This window comes from Capricornis sumatraensis, chromosome 11, assembly GCF_032405125.1.
Source record: "Capricornis sumatraensis isolate serow.1 chromosome 11, serow.2, whole genome shotgun sequence".
In the NCBI taxonomy this organism is placed as follows: domain Eukaryota; kingdom Metazoa; phylum Chordata; class Mammalia; order Artiodactyla; family Bovidae; genus Capricornis; species Capricornis sumatraensis.
In genome coordinates, this window is record NC_091079.1 from 86,744,113 (window position 1) to 86,762,548 (window position 18,436).

General features: G+C 46.7%; 1 protein-coding gene across 1 annotated transcript in view; it reads right to left on the minus strand.

The window, feature by feature from the left end:
• PTDSS1 (phosphatidylserine synthase 1) overlaps positions 1–18,436 on the minus strand; it is a 71,879-nt gene that overhangs the window by 12,010 nt on the left and 41,433 nt on the right. The window contains exons 6-10 of the mRNA XM_068983549.1: positions 16,829–16,980; positions 14,641–14,782; positions 11,811–11,923; positions 9,052–9,117; positions 318–417 (exon numbers count right to left, since the gene is read on the minus strand). Coding sequence (XP_068839650.1) covers positions 318–417; positions 9,052–9,117; positions 11,811–11,923; positions 14,641–14,782; positions 16,829–16,980 — 573 coding nt within the window. The remainder of the gene's footprint in view (positions 1–317; positions 418–9,051; positions 9,118–11,810; positions 11,924–14,640; positions 14,783–16,828; positions 16,981–18,436) is intronic.

The following is an 18,436-nucleotide window of genomic DNA, read 5'->3' on the forward strand; positions in this document are numbered from 1 at the left end:
CAGTAACTATCGTCCCTTCGAGGCAGACCTGACATTCTCAGCAAATGCAGGCGAATGCTCACAAGTGAAACAAATGAGAGTATAATGCACCTGCCGGGGGCATGTGATCAGACCTACAAAGGGGACCAATTTGGGGTGCCACGTGGTCCTATGTATTTGTTCTTGAACTTCATCCCATGGCCAATTTTGGGCTACTTACAAGTAGTATGTCTTGTCTATAAATGTCTAAGAAACCTTGGTGCACAAGAGGGTCTTGTTTTGTTCTAGAAGAGACCATGGGGAGTTTAGCACTTCAAGGTGGAAAAGTAATGACTTACCACGCAAAGAAGCCAAAGCACAACATAGAGTATTTGGGTCTTAGAGAAGAGATCTTGTCCAAATTTTATGCAGACAATAGCTTCCAGGAAACCAATGACCCTGTGACATAGAACAAGAGGTTAAATAACAAACTCATCTTATCAGAATGTAACGCATTACCAGAAACATGCATAATTCCATCAGAAAGTTCAACAGGTCAAAAGATTTCTGCTCCAAACACTGGAAGGAAGTCCCCTACAAAATGACAGTGTTCTAGTCTACTGTGCTTTCTTTAGAGACAATACATATTATATGTATTATATATATATATAGATTTAATTAAAAAAAAGCTATTTTACTGTTATTCCTCTCTTCTTTTTTTCAGATTATTTTTTTAGAGCAGTTTTTCAGGCTCATAGTAAACTGGAGGGAAAGGTACAGATTTCTGACCATTCTCTGCCCTCACGCACGCACAGCTTTCCCCACTATGAATATCCCCCACCAGGGCAGCACACCTGTCACAAATGATGAACACAGTCACCCAAAGTCCACAGGTTACCTCAGAGCTCACTCTGATGGTGGTGTACATTCTATGGGTTTGCATAGATGTTCGAAGTGTAACGTATCCTCTGCTGGGCTTCCCAGGTGGTGCTAGTGGTAAAGAACCTGCTTGCCAAGGCAGGAGACGTAAGAGATGCAAGTTCAGTCCCTGGGTTGGGAAGATCCCCTGGAGAAGGGCATGGCAACCCACTCCAGTATTCTTGCCGGGAGAATCCCATAGACTACAGTTGCAAAGAGTTGGGTACAACTGAAGTGACTTAGTGTACATACTTCTACCATTAGAGGGTCAGATGGAATAGTTTTACTGCCCTAAAAGCCCTCTGTGCTCTGCTTATTCATCCCTTTATTCCTCCCTGGAAATAAGTTATTTTTCACATCTTCCTTCCTCACAGACCACAATCTCAGTGTGTACATTTTCATAGCCACAGGCCACTTGATGTCATCTCGGTCAGAGCCATCACGACAGGTGGACAGACACCCCCTTGGTTGAGACCCTGGCAGAGACAGGAAATCCACCACCTCTGTGGGCAACTTCTTCTGCTCTTTCAGTCTCTTTAGCTTTGGGGAAGTTGTTCCTTATCTCCAGCGGGTACCTGCCTCCTCCCACCCCAGTCCTAGCTCTGCCCTCTACAGTCATACAGGGGAGCGTGAGCCTCCAGGTGAGGCTTTCAGTAACTTGAAGGCAGTGATCACATTCCCTCCCAGCCATCTAGGAATTTCCAGATTTAATATGTCCAGTTCTGCTGACAATAAAAACCCTTTATTCTCTGCATCTGTAAGGAATTTTGCTAAATAAAAAAAATGTTTTAAAAAAAACTTTCATGTTTTACTCTTGAATTAAAACATCAAAGAAAAAAGCCAATCTTGTATTATAGAACTTCATTTATGAATATTAAAATCAGGCCTTTATTACGGTTCAGAAATTGAAGGTAAGAACTGAGGAGGTGGGGTACCACAGCTCATCCCTTCATCCCAGTGACTGCCCAGAAACAGCGATTTCTGACAAGGCCAAGCTAGCTGTTCCTTGCTCAGGAAGGAAGCGAGACAATCAGGGACTTGTCCTGCTGCAGGCATAATCTCTGAAATCAGGCAGGAAGGGGCCCGGAAGACCCCAGGACCCCTCCCCAGTGCAGACACAGAGGTCACTGCCACGGTCAAATGGATGGACAGCTCAAAACAGCTGAACACCTGGAGTCAGAACCACCAAAGCAGGCAGTCTCCAGTATGGATCTCTAGAGAGTCTGGGGTGGTCTTGTCCCCTGGCAACAAGGTTTAGGAGTGGTTGCCTGAATCTTTAAAGACCACCCTCACACACACTCACACACACACCCCGGCCCAATAAAGCACAGCCCTTGTGAGAAAGCCGCATTTCAGCCCAGCATCGTGGGAGGCCAGAGGGAGCAGGGCTGAGGTCGGCTGTCATCCTGAGACCGAGACCACCAGCCGACACTAGGGGGCAGCAAAGCAGCTTCGGGAAGGGCTCCTGTGGGCGGACACAGAAAGCAACGCAGCCCGGGCTGCGCCGGCCTGAGGGACTGCAACAGGAAGGAAGTCTGCCCACCCGCCCTGCGCGGACAGAACAGCGGGCTTTACTGTGACAGGCTTCTAAATAGTCAACTGACCGAGGCGCCCTTGGAGAGCTCGGTGACCAGCTGATTAGAGCTGTGTTTCTCAGACTTCTGTGACCTGAGTCCCACGGCAGGAAACACAATTTTCATTTTGTTCCCCCTCCCACACACAAACAACCTGCCCCAAAACACACAAAACAACTGTCCCCTTGCTGACATTTTCCTACCCTATTTCATTGTCAGAAAAATGCTGGTCATGACTCACTCAGGTGACTTCGTAATGGCCTGAAATTTGCTCTCAAGACCAGTGCTTTGCAGTCAGGAACTTCAGGATGACTTGGTCCCACATGCTGAGGAATGTTATCTAACCTGTTGTCCACGGAGGTGACCATGAGTAGAGACTGGGTCGGGGAGGGGGGTCAGGACGGAGGCGGAGGGGCAGCGTGAGGTCACGAGGTGACATGGGTCTCGAAGGCCACCCCAGAGCTCGGCTTTCAGTCTGAGGGACCTGAGAATCCTGCGGGCGTTGCAGCAGAGGGCTGAACTAGTTTCATTTTGTGAAGACTCATTTCGGCGGCTGGAAGAGAACTGCTGTGAGGAGACCGTGGAGGTGAGGACCTGGAGGAGATGTGGGATGTGGGGAGCAGCGGGAACAGGGATGCATCACCCCAGCCATCCACAGACCCCATACCCAGCAACGCTGGCCCTTAGAGGGAGTCCTGAAACGTAACACCCTCATGGGAGGTCAAGATCACTTCCTTATAGGGCTCAAATTGCTGTCGGCCTGGGGCTTGAGGCCAAAGGCCTGGGTACTGTGGGAGCCTCTATGAAGCCTGGCAGCTGAGGCAACACCAACCACCTCACCCTGGGCAGCCCCTCCATGGTATTGCCCTCAACTTACAGCCAATTTCAATCTCGGATCTTGACCAGGCTGAGCAAGGCGGCCAATCTGTGGCTGGATAGAACTCAGGACTCTCCCTCCCCTTCATGCTTGTTGCTGTCCTTATCGTAAAGGAGCATGTTCAGTTCAGCTCAGTCACTCAGTCTTATCTGACTCTTTGTGACTCCACGATTGCACCCCACCAGGCTTCCCTGTCCATCACCAACTCCCGGAGCTTGCTCAAACTCATGTCCAACGAGTCGGTCATGTCATCCAATCATCTCATTCTCTGCTATCCCCTTTTCCTGCCTTCAGCCTTTCCCAGCATTAGGGTCTTTTCCAATGAGTCACTTCTTCACATCAGGAGACCAAAATATTGGGGTTTCAGCTTCAGCATCAATCCTTCCAATGAATATTCAGGACTGATTTCCTTTAGGATTGGAGAAGGAAATGGCAACCCACTCCAGTATTTTTGCCTGGAGAATCCCATGGACTGAGGAGCCTGTTGGGCTACAGTCCACAGGGTCGCAAAGAGTTGGACACAACTGAGCGACTTCACTTTCCTTTAGGATGGACTGGTTGGATCTCCTTGCAGTCCAAGGGACTCTCAAGCGTCTTCTCCAACACCACAGTTCAAAAGCATCAATTCTTCGGTGCTCAGCTTTCTTTATAATCCAACTCTCACATCCATACATAACTACTGGAAAACCATAGCTTTGACTAGATAGACCTTTGTTGGCAAAGTAATGTCTCTGCTTTTTAATATGCCGTCTAGGTGGGTCATAGCTTTTCTTCCAAGGAGCAAATGTCTTTTATTTCATGCAGTCACTATCTGTGGTGATTTTAGAGCCCCCCAAAATAAATTCTTGCACTGTTTCCATTGTTTCCCCATCTATTTGCCACCTCTTCTTAATATTTTCTGCTTCCGTTAGGTCCATACTGTTTCTCTCCTTTATTGTGCCCATCTTTGCATGAAATGTTCCCTTGGTATCTCTAATTTTCTTGAAGAGATCTCTAGTCTTTCCCATTCTTTTGTTTTCCTCTATTTCTTTGCATTGATCACTGAAGGCTTTCTTATCTCTCCTTGCTATTTGGTGGAACTCTGCATTCAAATGGATATAGCTTTCCTTTTCTCCTTTGCCTTTAGCCTCTCTTCTTTTCTCAGCTATTTGTGAGGCCTCCTCAGACAACCATTTTGCCTTTTTGCATTTCTTTTTCTCTGGGATGGTTTTGATCACTGCCTCCTATACAATATCACAAACCTCCGTCCACAGTTCTTCAGGCACTCCGTATATCATATCTAATCCCTTGAATCCATTTGTCACTTCCACTGTATAATCATAAGGGATTTGATTTAGGTCATGTCTGAATGGTCTAGTGGTTTTCCCTACTTTCTTCAATTTAAGTCTGAATTTGGCAATAAGGATTTCCTGAGCTGAGCCACAATCAGCTCCCGGTCTTGTTTCTGCTGACTGTATAGAGCTTCTCCATCTTTGGCTACAAAGAACATAATCAATCTGATTTCAGTGTTGACCATCTGGTGATGGTCATGTAGTCTTCTCTTGGGGTGTTGGAAGAGGGTGTTTGCTATGACCAGTGGGTTCTCACAGGCAGGAGTCAAATCAACTTTGGGCTGCCTGAGGTGCCTCTGCCTGGAGTGAGGCTGGCCCCTCATAAATAAAAATGACCTTAACGCAGAACCCGGCATCAGGAAATCCTCGGCGGATAGAACAAGAATGTGTCACAGTCTTATTGAAACCGGGGCACAAAAGCTCTCGGCCTGGTGTGTGTGAGCTGGGTAGACAAGTCAACCTCGAGCAGAGACTGTTCTATCTGTAGCACAGGTTGCTCCTGGATTCTCAAGATGCCACAGCCTGTGTGCGTCCTACAGATGCAGCCCTGCAGCTGCACAAAACACTCGGCCACGAGAGCTTGGGGCGCAGATAGGTCACTCTCCAGCGGCCAGGAGCTGACTCTCTACCAGTGGAAACAAGCCATGTATACAAGGGACACAACTATGATACAATCCCACAGGGAGCCAGGAGCCACTGCAGAACTTCAGGAGGCGGTTCCAGTTCCGGTTCAGATGAGTTCCGGTTCCGGTTTGGGGAGGAAGTGAGCGCTGAGCTGGGCCTTAAGGAGGTAGGGAACTCTTTCAGTTGTGCTCCATGGAACATCTGGACTTCCTAAGAAGCCCCGGGGCAGGATGGAGAGGGGGAGAAGGGGGCGGAGGGTCCTGGGTGGCACGCCCAGAACGATCCTGCTCAGTTGTTTTGCTGTATATCAGGGTTTGGAGGAAGATATCATTGGAGAAAAAGAACTCGGTTGCTGAAAAAAATTTGTGACTACTGCAGAAGACTGGGGCTTGTCAGTAGGTGTTTCTGAGCAAGGGAGCAGGGAGCAGCAGGAAAAAGGGTGGTCAGTCTGGAGGAGGATGGGATGAAGGAGAAGACACTGGAAACAGGAAATGGGAACCTGGCAAGGATGCTGCCCTTGCAATGTGAGGGCTGAGGGTGGGAAACAGAGATGCGTGTGGACCAGAGGGAAGGCAGTATGAGAGGCTGTGAGCAAAGGTCGGCAGGAAGATGATGGTGGCCTGGGAGTGCTGGGGAAGGTGGAGGAGGCAGGAAAGGCCTCCTCCAGTTGTCCGTTCCCTCCAAACACTCCCTCCTCCTGTAAGGACACTGAGCTGCATGCTGTGTCTACCCTTAAGAAGAAGCCTGGAAGAACTGCAGCATAATTACAAGAAGTTGTGGAGGGGAGAGGGGTGGCAGGGAAGCCAGCAAAGGAGACTGAGACGCAGCAGAAACGGAGGAAGAAAACCTGCAGGGCAGCTGCTGTAGGAGGAAGAAAACAGTCTAGAGATGGCAGACGCCACGGAGAAGACGGGAGACGAGGGTGGAGACGGACGTGCCGACGTGGAACTGCCCTTGGACAGCGCCATGTGCAGAGGAGCAGAGGCAGACGCTTACTGTCTCAGGTCACAGCAGGGCTGGGACAACTCGGGAGAGGAAGCCAGTGTGGTGAGGCAGTTCAGAAGCAGCCGGGCTCCAGGCCTGGGCCCTGGGGACCAGCAGCTCTGACCCAATCCCTGGAGATCCAACCCAAGGACTTGCCAGAGGAGGAAAGGTGACTGCTCACTCCTGTTACAGCCACAGCTTGGAAGCCTTCCTTCCAGGGCCAAGGGATCCAACCTCTTTTCTTCATCAACCAGCCCAATGCTCTCCTTTGGAGGCACAGAAACTCAATTATAATGGGGAGAGGAGGGGGAGAAAGGTGAAGATGAAGACAGTTTCACAGGAACACCTGGGCAATCTGTCCACCTCGATCTGGCCCTGACACCCACGAAGATGTAGTAACCAGAAGAGGTTCCCCCACTTCGACTTCTCCCCATGGGTTCCCATTCTCCGGATGGATGGAGTCCTGTCTCAGTTGGGCCTAGGATGTTTAGGGACCAAAGGCTGTAAGTTCAGCTCCATGGCACAACTGTGGAGCCCACATTGAAGGTCTGTATTTCATTACATATAGCGGCAATTAATGCCAGCTTTTTGAGGGTGTAACACTTACAAAGGAGAAAAGTGCCCACTACATGGGCTTCACCTCTGTTCCCTTGCATCTCCATACTGTGATAGAGCCAAAGTCATCCCAAAGATAGTGAAAAGAAAACTATAAAGCATCAACCAGCTGTTAAAGAAGGGGTTTCTCTGGTGGCTCAGTGGTAAAGAACCCACCTGCCAGTGCAGGAGACACATGTTCAGTTCCTAGGTCAGGAAGATCCCCTGGAGAAGGACATGGTGACCCATTCCAGTATTCTTTCCTGGAGAATCCCATGGACAGAGGAGCCTGGTGGGCTATACAGTCCATGGGTCACTAAAGAGTCAGACACGACTTAGTGATGAAAACAAAGTTGTTAAAGGAAGTCAGACATTTCAGTGTTTGCTGTTTTGATAGAAGATGAAAGAAACCAAAAAAATGAAGGTGGCAGGGAAGCCCGAGGAAGGAAAGAAAAGAAGATGGGAGGTGGTGGCCCCCGAGAGGCAAACACCAAAGAAGAGACTGGAGGCCAGGCCTCCTGCTGCACCATCACGGGCCCACCATGCCAACCAGACAGAGGCTGCTCCTGCCCGTTCACACTCCAGGTGGGTCCGCCCTGCGCGATTTATGAAGAGGGACTTGCTGTTTTTCAGCACAGCCCACTAATCTCAAGGTCCACTGACCTTGATATCACCATTCTGGGAGTCCTTGATTCTCAACAGAGCATCCTAAATCAGCCAAATGACCTCGCATTTATTTCAGATCATTTGCATTTGACCCTCTTTCACCATTTTCCAGTAAGGGGCAGCTTTTCTGCGTTTGCTCCCACCCTTTGGCCTAGCTCTTGGCTATTTCTCCCACCACAGGGATTAAACTTTCAAGATACCAGATTAGGGAGAACTGCCTGTCTCTCTGATCCACCATCTCCTTTTTCCTCAACAGGTGACTAGACAGAGTTCTCTAGTCACAGCAGAATAAGACTGTGGCAAGAACTTATAAATGTGAAAAGAAAAATGCACATGGAAAGAAGATGCATGGGACAGAGGAAAAGCTCAAAGGCAGAAAAGATCCCCAGTCCTCGGACAAGACAGTAAGAAGGCAACCTGCCTTCCTGCGACAAAAGTATGTAAGGAGTCTGGTAAATGTAGATTCTCTCTCCCACCAGAGCAGTCAACAATGGAAACTGAATCCATCCTATTACCCTTTAAGCTACTTTGGATAGGAAAATCAGCTTACATCACAGAATTTTCCAGAAACAGTGACAAAGGCCTTTTGTCTTTTGAAAGAAGGTGGTGGGAAACTTGAGTAACCCTTCCAGAATCTGGGTGAGAGCTGGATACACACACACACACACACACACGTTTGGAAGGAATGACAATGTAATGTAAGCAGCAAGTATCTCTAAAAAGTCGATGTCTTTGGATGATCTCTAGTTTATTCTTTTCTACATTATCAATATGCATTACATGGAAAAAAAATTCTGTTTAAAAATCTGTTGTGGTTTTCATCAGATTTTCTTTATGCTCAGTTTAAAATCTAGATTAGGTCCTGAATTTAGGCTCCTTGAGTGACTGAACTTCACACACAGACGTGCTGGACGTCTCTGGAACTTCTACTGCTAGACGGCATGGTGAGATGTGGATGGTGTTGTACAGAGGAAGCAATTACCTGAGTTACTGAACAGCATTTCACGTTTAATACTGGGGGTAAAACTGGATGATCTATGCTTTCTTTAAAGTCATTTAAGTAATTATAAATTCAGATACAGTATTTGTATCTATAATAAGACGATAAATTGTGACCATGTGGCTACATGTTAGTTTTCTTTGGGACAATAAAACCAGACCCTTTCTGGTGTGAAAGTAACATGAAGCGTGGTCAAGCCCATCACAAGATGTTGTCCCAAACTTACTATCGATTTCAGAGGGAATTCAAACAGTTCCTTTTTCTTATTTATTTCAGGAAACAAGGCCTCCAATTCTGTGTGGAAAATATCTTTTGATTTCCTACTGTCTTTAAAAAAAATAATTTCTACATCCTCTTTCTATAACTTGCCAGTTAACTAATCTAAATTTAAATCAGAAAAAGGAATGTTAAAAGCGAAAGACACACAAAAATAAAACTGCACTGAAAGTCACTTAATGCAGGGTCAAGAAAGAACTCAAGAAATCTACAGACATAAGTGGTGTCAAATGATAACAGATTACTCACCCAAACACCCAGCACTGTGTTCCCACGCGTTTGCACTGCGTGTCGGTGAGGTAAGCGTAGTACTGTCTGAAAGAACAAAGGTAGAATTCACTGACAGCCTCTGGAAGACCAGCAAGCCAATACAGAACTAACTCACTCTGACAGTGTGAATATAAAAATTGTCTGCCTTGTTCCACATACTCAAGCTGCCTGGTCTGGTTCTATTCAAAGGAATAGGAAGCCAGTGCCTGCTGAAACCTTCCTGTAAGAGGCTAAGAATTTGGACTGGGATGGAGGGAGGTGGTTTAAAGAGCCAGATTATTGGCAGAGGCAGTCTTGATTCAGAGGCAGACTCCCACAGTCCCGAGCCAAAGTCACCCCAGGTGGGTGCTTCAGTCTCTCTCCATGGAGGCAGTTCCAGAAGCTCAGCTACACTGTCTCCTCTGGCTCTCTCCAGGACAAAGGCTGCTGACTGTAACCAGGCAGGAAAGGTACACATTTTGGCTCTCAGAAATATTTCAAGGTGACTGACGCCCAGTGCTCAGTAGCCACATGTGGGAGAGGTTGCCTATAGGACAACACAGGCTGGGAGTCTTAGAGCTGCCCTTGAAACTCGACCCATCCCTGGGGAGGTGACATCTGAACCATCGGGGTAAGGGCTGGGGTTACAGACTCCCCTTTGAGGGTCTGAGGAAAGCTATGATAAAGGCACATAAAATTGAAATAATTTCAATGCTAATGTTTTCACACATGAAACATGCACACAAAATTCTGCATTAAACTTCAGAGGGTTCACGAATGCCCAAAGCTCATCCATGAACTATCGGGTCTGTACCCCAAAGTGAAGAATTCTAGCTGTAAAGAATTCAGGTTTTCCTCTAACTTCACATTTTCATTACCTAATTTGCTTTTACCAGTTTAGCTACTTTACTAACTGCATCCATGCCCTTATACTGCACATTATATTAGACTAATAGAATATTCACTCAAATATCTTCTCAAAGCAGAGTCATATGAAAGTCTAACCAAAAAAGAGGAAAAGAGAGACCTGGTAAGTATATATGATTGATACTGAAGCCTGAGTTTTCGCTTCTTTCTGGACCTGCCATTGACTCATTAGAACCTAAAATCCATTAGCATTTCCATCTTTCCAAGATGCCTGTCAACCATCTCCTTAGCCTCAAGTGATGTAGGAACAGAGAAAGTGGCTAATTTTTAAACAAAAGAAAGAATTGTTTGAAAACCCGTAGAGTTTGGCAAAAATTTTAAGGAGCTCTCCAAAAGCCCAAACACTGGATTTTTAGTTTCTCCTTGAGTCTCTAGTTTTTGCTGTGAAATATTTAACAATAAGGAAATTTCATGATAAATCACATGTGATTTGCTGTTCTGTTTTCTAAGATTTCTTTCCCCACTTATTTGTTGATTGCTCCTAATTTTATGAAGGAACTGCTGCTCATCTTTCCTGAAAATAACAGTAAGCCTCAGATTAAATCAAATTTTAACTATGATAAGGCAGTGCCAACCCACAAAAAGGAAAACTGCATTCATGAGATAACTATTTCAGCAGATCACTGGTCCATAAAGTGCCTAAGGGCTGCGGTGTACCAACTGTTACCTTCCTGTATACATTAATATATATTTGTAATAATGAATGAGGACAATAAGAAGTGCTAGCTGGGGGGGGGGAGGGCTATGTCTGACCAAGGAAAACACCCACTCTCCTTGGCAAACAAGACCCTCTACTTGTGTAGTTCACTCACACATTAAAAATAATTAATTAAATTATTCCTCAGTTCCCAAAGAAGTTTACTTTGAATCAGCGGTGCACAGACTTCGGGCGTTTCTACTGAAACAATGTAGAACAATTGTTCTACTGATAATGCGGAGATGCCATACTAGTTATAAAACCCTAATCGCTCTTTCCAAACAGGAACAACAAAACAGATGGAAGTGTTTCACTCTGCAGTTCACTGGGATGGGTCCGTGTGGGGGACTCCAGTCTGTGAACAGCACATCTCTAGGGTCCTTCATAAATCGTGACTCCAGGGCAATGACAGCTTCCCTGGAGGGTGAACACCCAAGCTTGTCCCTGCTATCCTGGAGGACCACAGGAAAGACATTTGAAAAAGGAAATTAACTTAACTGGCTCTAATGGAACTAATAAAGTTTCATTCTAAAAATAACATTTATGACTTCAATCCACCGTAAAAATGTTTGCATTTTTTGATAATCTCATGAAAAATACCTCAGTATGTCTCTTCCTCATTTTGTTTTAAATAGGATGCTACAGGGGCAAAAAGGGCTTCCCAGGTGGCTCAGTGGTAAAGAATCTGCTGCCAATGCAGGAGATACAGGTTGGATCCCTGGGTCAGGAAGATCCCCTGGAGAAGGAAACGGCAACCCACTCCAGTACTCTTGCCTGGACAAGCCCCATGGACAGAGGAGCCTGGCGGGCGACAGTCCGTGGAGTCATAAAGACACAGCTTGGTGACCAAGCACAGGGGAAAAGAATAGCTGGGAAGATCATAAGGGGTCTGAATGTAATGGGGTGGTGTCGGTCTTCATGTTACTGAGGTTGGAGAAGCAGAATGTTTTCCTCATGTTCTGGATATATAAGTCTTTTTGTTCCCTTGGAAGTATAATTGTCTAGAATGACATTCTCATGGAAAATCTGCTGGTTTATATGACCTCCTTAATGCTACACAGGAGAAACGATGGGCAAAATGACCTGCAAAGCAGGTCAACATGTTCAAATGACTGTCAGGCTAACACAGAATTACCTTACTGTGGGAGCCGTGATGCCACCAATAAAGAGAATTCGACACCAGCTTAATGGATGACTGGCTTGGAACACAAAGATATGTTTCAGGAAGAAGGTATTCAACTCGGTCAGCTGCAAAAGAAGGAGGCGTGAGTCAACCTGGTGCTCCGAGCTAAGGCATGAGCACCTAGTCCTTCAATGGACACTCTATAGCTAAAAATAACTGGAATGTTCAAAGCATCTCCAGAAAATATATCGCGTCTCTTAAGGGTTTGCTATTTAAGCCCAGGTACAGCCAGGACAACATGGGCACCAACCAAGCAGGGGTCCAGGGGAGGTGCTGGGTGCTGAGAGGGGCATCGGCCATTCAGCGTGTTTCCAGGTTCATGTGACTGTGACCTGGCTCACAGGCATGAGCTGCTGGGACAGTCGGGAGGGAGATGCTTCCAGAGCAAAATCAGGAAAACAAATCTGTGCTAAGGAACACCTTCGCAGCTGGACAGAAACCAGGCCAGGTCGAAAAGACATCTGACAGCAGGGAAGCAGGCTCTTTAATAGCCAAAAAAAGCTTGAGATGCTGTGCGTGACTGAGAGATGACTATGGGCTCATTCAGCTCGTGCCGGGGACCAAGCAGATCTTTGACGAAAGGCTGAAAAGCTCTTAAAAGTGGGTGTGGGGGCTGGTCCAGGCTTCACCTGGCAGTGAGACTGCTCCCTTGAGGGCAGCACCCAGTGCCAACACATGACCCATCCTGGCGGCACAAAACGTGTCTATCAGGAAATCCGTGCTCCATGGCCAGAGGCCCCTCCTGTCCCCTCCAGATGAAGTGAGCAGCAGAGATTAGGAAAGGTCACTACTTTAAGAGCACAGGAGTACTTCCCTGGTGGTAGTGGATAAGAATCCGCCTGCCAATGCTGGAGACACGGGTTCGATCCCTAGTCTGGGGAGGTCCGGCATGCCACGGGGCAACTGAGCCTGGGCACCACAACCATTCAGCCCACGTGTTGCAGCTACTGAAGTTGGTGCACCTAGAGCCTGTTCTCCGCAACTAGGAAAGGCCCCGCAACAAGAAGCCCAAGCACCACAATGGAGAGCAGACCCCCTCACCGCAACTAGAGAGCCCGTGCAGCAGCAGAGACCCAGGACAGCCAAGATTAGCACACTTACTAAGAAAAAGAAAAACATACATCACATGGACCAGCAGGTTCACTTCAGTGACCTAAAATGTGCATCTTTCCCCACAGTGCTGGGATTTTTTTAAATTTATTTTTAATTGGAGGATCATAGTGCTGATTTTCGGAGAAGGCAATGGCACCCCACTCCAGTACTCTTGCCTGGAAAATCCCATGGGCGGAGGAGCCTAGTAGGCTGTAGTCCATGGGGTTGCGAAGAGTTGGACATGACTGAGTGACTTCACTTTCACTTTTCATGCATTGGAGAAGGAAATGGCAACCCACTCCAGTGTTCTTGCCTGGAGAATCCCAGGGACGGGGGAGCCTGGTGGGCTTCCGTCTATGGGGCCACACAGAGTCGGACACGACTGAAGTGACTTAGCAGTAGCAGTGCTGATTTTAAGGGTATAAAATAAGAACGGTTTACTCATCATCACCACGTATAGGAAACTGACCCCTGCATAGCGCTCACGGTCTAGGGAACAGTGGGCCATGGAATTCTGCCATCCTAGGAAAATCCAAATCCTTCCGAAGTCCTCACAATCAAAGGGAACCTCTCCCTGCCCTGGCACTGCCCCAGGAGGGAAAATTTGACCGTCATCCACTTATATAACCCCCCTCCTTTTTAAAAAGTTTTTTTGATGGAAACCATTTCTAAAGTCTTTATTAAATTCGTTACAATATTGCTACTGTTTTTTATGTTTTAGTTTTTTGGCCTCGAGGTATAAGGGATCTTCGCTCCCTGGCTGGGGATTGAACCTGCAACCCCCTCCATTGGAAGGTGAAGTCCCGACTAGTGGACTGCCAGGGAAGTCCCTATGCCCATTTTATCCACTGACTTCCCCAAACCATGGTGACTATATACCTACTCATCCACATCCTTCTGTGGACAAAGACTATCTTTCAAGTGACACAAGCCAATTTTCTCCTTGTGTTGGGAGTATGTTGTTCATATGTTCAAAATATAATGTCTGAAGATTCTGGAAGACAATTCAGGTGAAAACGAGTTTTCCTTAGCTACTCTCCCAAAGCTGTGGAACAATTAACCTGTGAACAGGAGGGTCAATAAAAAAGGCTGCCTCCAGGAAAGAGTTGTTTGGTAATCTCTTTCTGGGACCCCAGGCTGTCTGCATCATGTCAGTCTGCTTGGAAGGAGGGCCTCTCCCCACTGCTGATACCACACCAGAGGACCCAGGTCCCCAAGGGGTTCCAGTCCCCTCAGCGAGCTTCTTTATTTAGCGCTTTACCAATTACCTAAAGTGGTAACAGCTGAGGCACCATCTTAACACTCAAACACTGAGTCTGGACTACTAAAAAAAAAAAAGCCTTACATTTGTTACTTTGGTCCTGAAAAGACCGTTCTATGGATAGAAAGCAATCCAATGCCTAACTCACTGGGTGATAGATGCTGAGCACAAGGTTTTTACAGGGAATTTTAATCTGTTTCCAATTTGCAATTCAATGATCCGTATTTTAAAACATCTTCACAATGAAACAAGACCTTAAATGTAACAGCATCACTGCTGAATTATTCTGTATGTCAGCTGTAGAACAGTACATCTTTTAACGCATGGAGCTGATAAGCAATGTCAACTAGCATGAACCCTAAATCAATGGATGGTTTTTATTTTGGTTTTGTTTTTCTCCTACTTCTGAGCATCTGAAAAAAAAATTACCTGCCAGATGATCATGAAAAGGTATATTCCAGCCACTCTCTGAAATGAAGACTTGGGGTCAAACCACCGCACATAGGTCCAGCTGGCAGGAGTGAACTGTAGCACGGCTCTTTTGATCTTCCCGGTGGTGGTGTGGATGTCCCTGAAAGGAGAGGAGCAGTTCCGCTGAAAATTCAAAGAGATAAGGAAGGACAAAAGAGAAAAACAACAGCACTGACTATTTTACAACCAGTACCCAGAACAAAAGACCCCTTCCTGTTGGAGCATCTGTCCACCAGCGGCCTCTGTTCACAGGTGAGGCGCCGAGAGCGTCACACCTGGCGGGGAGCCTCGGCAGGGACAGGTACGACGCAAAGGCCAGGCCACCGCGGGGCCATCACAGGCCACAGTCTGTGAGCTGGTGACAAGAGACGCCGAGGGACGCTGAAAGCAGCGACTTGGGGCCAGGCCAGGAAGGGTGAGGACGTGCAATGAGGCAACTCCCACCATGGCTCACCGCCCCTACCCCAGCCTGGGGGCGCAAGGAAAAACACAGAACATGCTCTGTACGGGAGGTGACCCGTAGCGGCTCCTGGCCCTATAGCTGCATAGCGGCTCCTGGCCCTATAGCTGCATAGGTTAAGTTTCAGGTGATGAACCGTGACTTTTTTAACCTTTCTTGGGTTATCACTCAATTAAAAATTTTATATTCCAGTGATAGAAACAAGCAGTCCAACAAACGAGACTACTGAGGCTCCAAGACACGGACTGGCTGATGCCGGCGCACCTCCTAAGCCTCAGAGCTGGGGGCAGATTCTGGTCCCCTCGTGGGAGAGACCAGGGGAGCCGAAATCCAAGGTCGCAGCATTTAATTAATGGTAAAGAGTTTTTAATTCAACAAGAACATTATGTCGAGGACCTTCAGGTCTTGGACACTGTTTCAGATGCTGAAGGCGCAAGGACAAACAGACCAGGCCTTTCATTCTTGGAGTGGGGAGGGGGATAGAAGGGGTGGTAAGGGAACCCAGGTTTGTTTCTTTACCCACTCACCTGCCCATCAACAAGCCTGTGGTGAGAAAACCTCCTTCAAGAAGGCTTGCAGCACAAGGCCAACAAAGAAATAGAGTCTATTCCAAAAATCAACAAGAACGAGGAAGGGCCTGTACTAGAAAATGGTGAAACTTCACGGAAGGAGGTAGAGAAAGACGGGGATAAAGATACGATGTGATGGAGACCTGGACACTTAACGGGGTGAAGAGGTTAATCCAACCTGATCTGTATTCCTTCATGTTTAATGTAACTTGAAACCAGGGGGCCTTTTTTGTTCATTTGTTGTGCTTATGTCTTGGGAACTTGACAGAATGATTGTCAAGCTGAATTTGAGTATAAATGTACGAAATTAGGGAAGCATAATAGAATGTTTAAGGAACCAGGCAGCCTGATGCAAATTCAGACTCAGCTTGCTAGGTGAATGTCCTAGGGCAAATTACCAAACTGAAACCACAGTACTGTCATCCCTAAAATGAAGAGAATGGTGGTGTGTCTACCCCTAGGGTTGATGTAAGGCTCAAATGAGATACTGTGTATGAAGGCTGCTGAGAGCAAAATCCAGCACTGCTACAGATTTTGTTACATTATATACTGCTCAAAATATATTAAAAAGTCCTTTCAAGTCAGTGGCCAAAGAAAGGACTACTCGCGAAGGGGATGGAGTAAACTGGTTAATCAGATCCAGTACACTGTGAAATCTTCCCCTTATACCATTTGCCCAAATTAATTTGACACGTAATAAATAGGTTACTTATAATCGCCAAGCCCGTGGACTTTGTCCTCAGGCCCATGAGAGACCATCACAGGGGAATGACGTGATGGCTCTGATGGTCCTGAGACCATCTCTCAGGCAATGATGGCGGAAGGCTTAGAGGGGTTAACCTGGGGACAGGGCAGTCATCAATCCAGCCGTGGGAGTCGGAATGCAGGCTGGGGAATAAGGATATAAAAAGAGGGGGTGGATTTGAGAAACTCGAAAATGATTCAGCGTTTTCCGGATCAGTGCCCGAAACTGGGTTTAGAACCATTTTTGAGCTCCAGTGACCAATGTATAATTTATTCCTCGTCATCAGAGAACGCACTCATGCTGTGGGATACTGAGCAGTTAAGTTCACATCATGAGAAACGGTGACGCAGGGCCCGGAGGAGGACGACTCACTTGAAACTTGCCCAGTGGTAAGTCCGCATCTCTAGAAACCGGCAGACGACCATGCCCAGCCAGATGCCACCCCCGTTGCACAGCAGGATGTCCAGGATGACTTGGTCCCACCAGCACTCGGCAAAATTGGGGAGAAGATGCATGAAGAAAAGCTGGGAAACACGAGAGATGACGGTTGTGAAAAATAAAACAAACCTGGGGCACCATCCTGAAAGATAACATTCCTTTTAACAGTATGCTCTTTCGTTCAAACTTGACATTTTAGGTTTCACTGATGTATTAAAAAAATAAATAAATAAAACCAACTTCTGTAACCAGGCTCTTATTCTTTATTTCATGACAGTTTGCACATACTGCTAATCCAAACAGCGCCTTTTTAAATTTATTTTTAACACGGGGTTTTAAAGAAATGATGACCCATCTTGAAAAATACTACCAATAAATCACCCTGGCTCATGACAATGTAACTTGGACCCTGGAGAAGGAAGGGAGCAAAGTTTTCTCAACTGCCTACAGAGCCCTGGCAGAATCCTCGAAACTAGCAGCTTGAGAATTTAAGCTGTCTATTTCAGAAATGGTCTACAGATATTTGAATAAAACAGTAAGCTGTAAATTAGCTTAACAGGAAATATCACACTAACCGATCTGCAGTGATGACCTTTTATTAAGTGCCTACAATGTAGCAATATCCCAGGGACAGCGGAGCCTGGTGGGCTGCCATCTATGGGGTTGCACAGAGTCGGACACAACTGAAGTGACTTAGCAGCAGCAGCAGCAGCAGCAGCAGCAGCAGCACAATGTAGCGATACAAGGTGGTGAGACAAAATGGACCAAGGTCCTTGATCTCAAGCCAGATTTATTCAGAACCAGACACGTATTCGGAACCCCAGAATCAGGTAAGCTGTGGCAAGTGTTACAATGGGGACATAAATGGGAACCGCAGAGACACTGAAGAGATTCATTCTGAGAGATGGCAACTGTGGCAGATTTCTGCAAGGGAGACAGGCTGGAGTGGGGTGGTTAAGGACAGGAGTGACTGGTTTCAAGAGATGGAGATGAAAGTGAAGATATTCCAGAAAAGAGGCACAGTGAGATCAAGGGTGGAATGGAAGTCTTTTACAGAAATAGTCCAAAACAAAGGACCTGTTTGCTGTGTCCAGAGCAGCGCAATGTACTGCATGAAGACTCGCTTTTAAGAGGGTCTGAAATTATAAAGACAATGCCTGGAAAGAGGCAACCCCATAACTGTAAACCTCTGAAGTAATAAAATAAATGCTACAAATTAGAACTATTCACAAAAGCATTTCATAAACTGCACCCAGGTGTGCTAAGTCACTTCAGTCTTATCCAACTCTGGGCGACCCTGAGGAGTGTAGCCCACCAGGCTCGTCTGTCCGTGGGACTCTAGGCAAGAACACTGGAGTGGGTTGTCCTGTTCGCCTCCAGGGGATCTTCCCAACCCAGGGATCGAACCCACATCTCTTACATCTCCTGCATTAGCAGGTGGGATCTTTTCACTAGTGCCATGTAGAAAGCCCTTGGCACAGACTGCAAAACCACGCAAATACAGGGATTCTGTCTTCCTGATATGCCTGCTGCTGAGAAGAT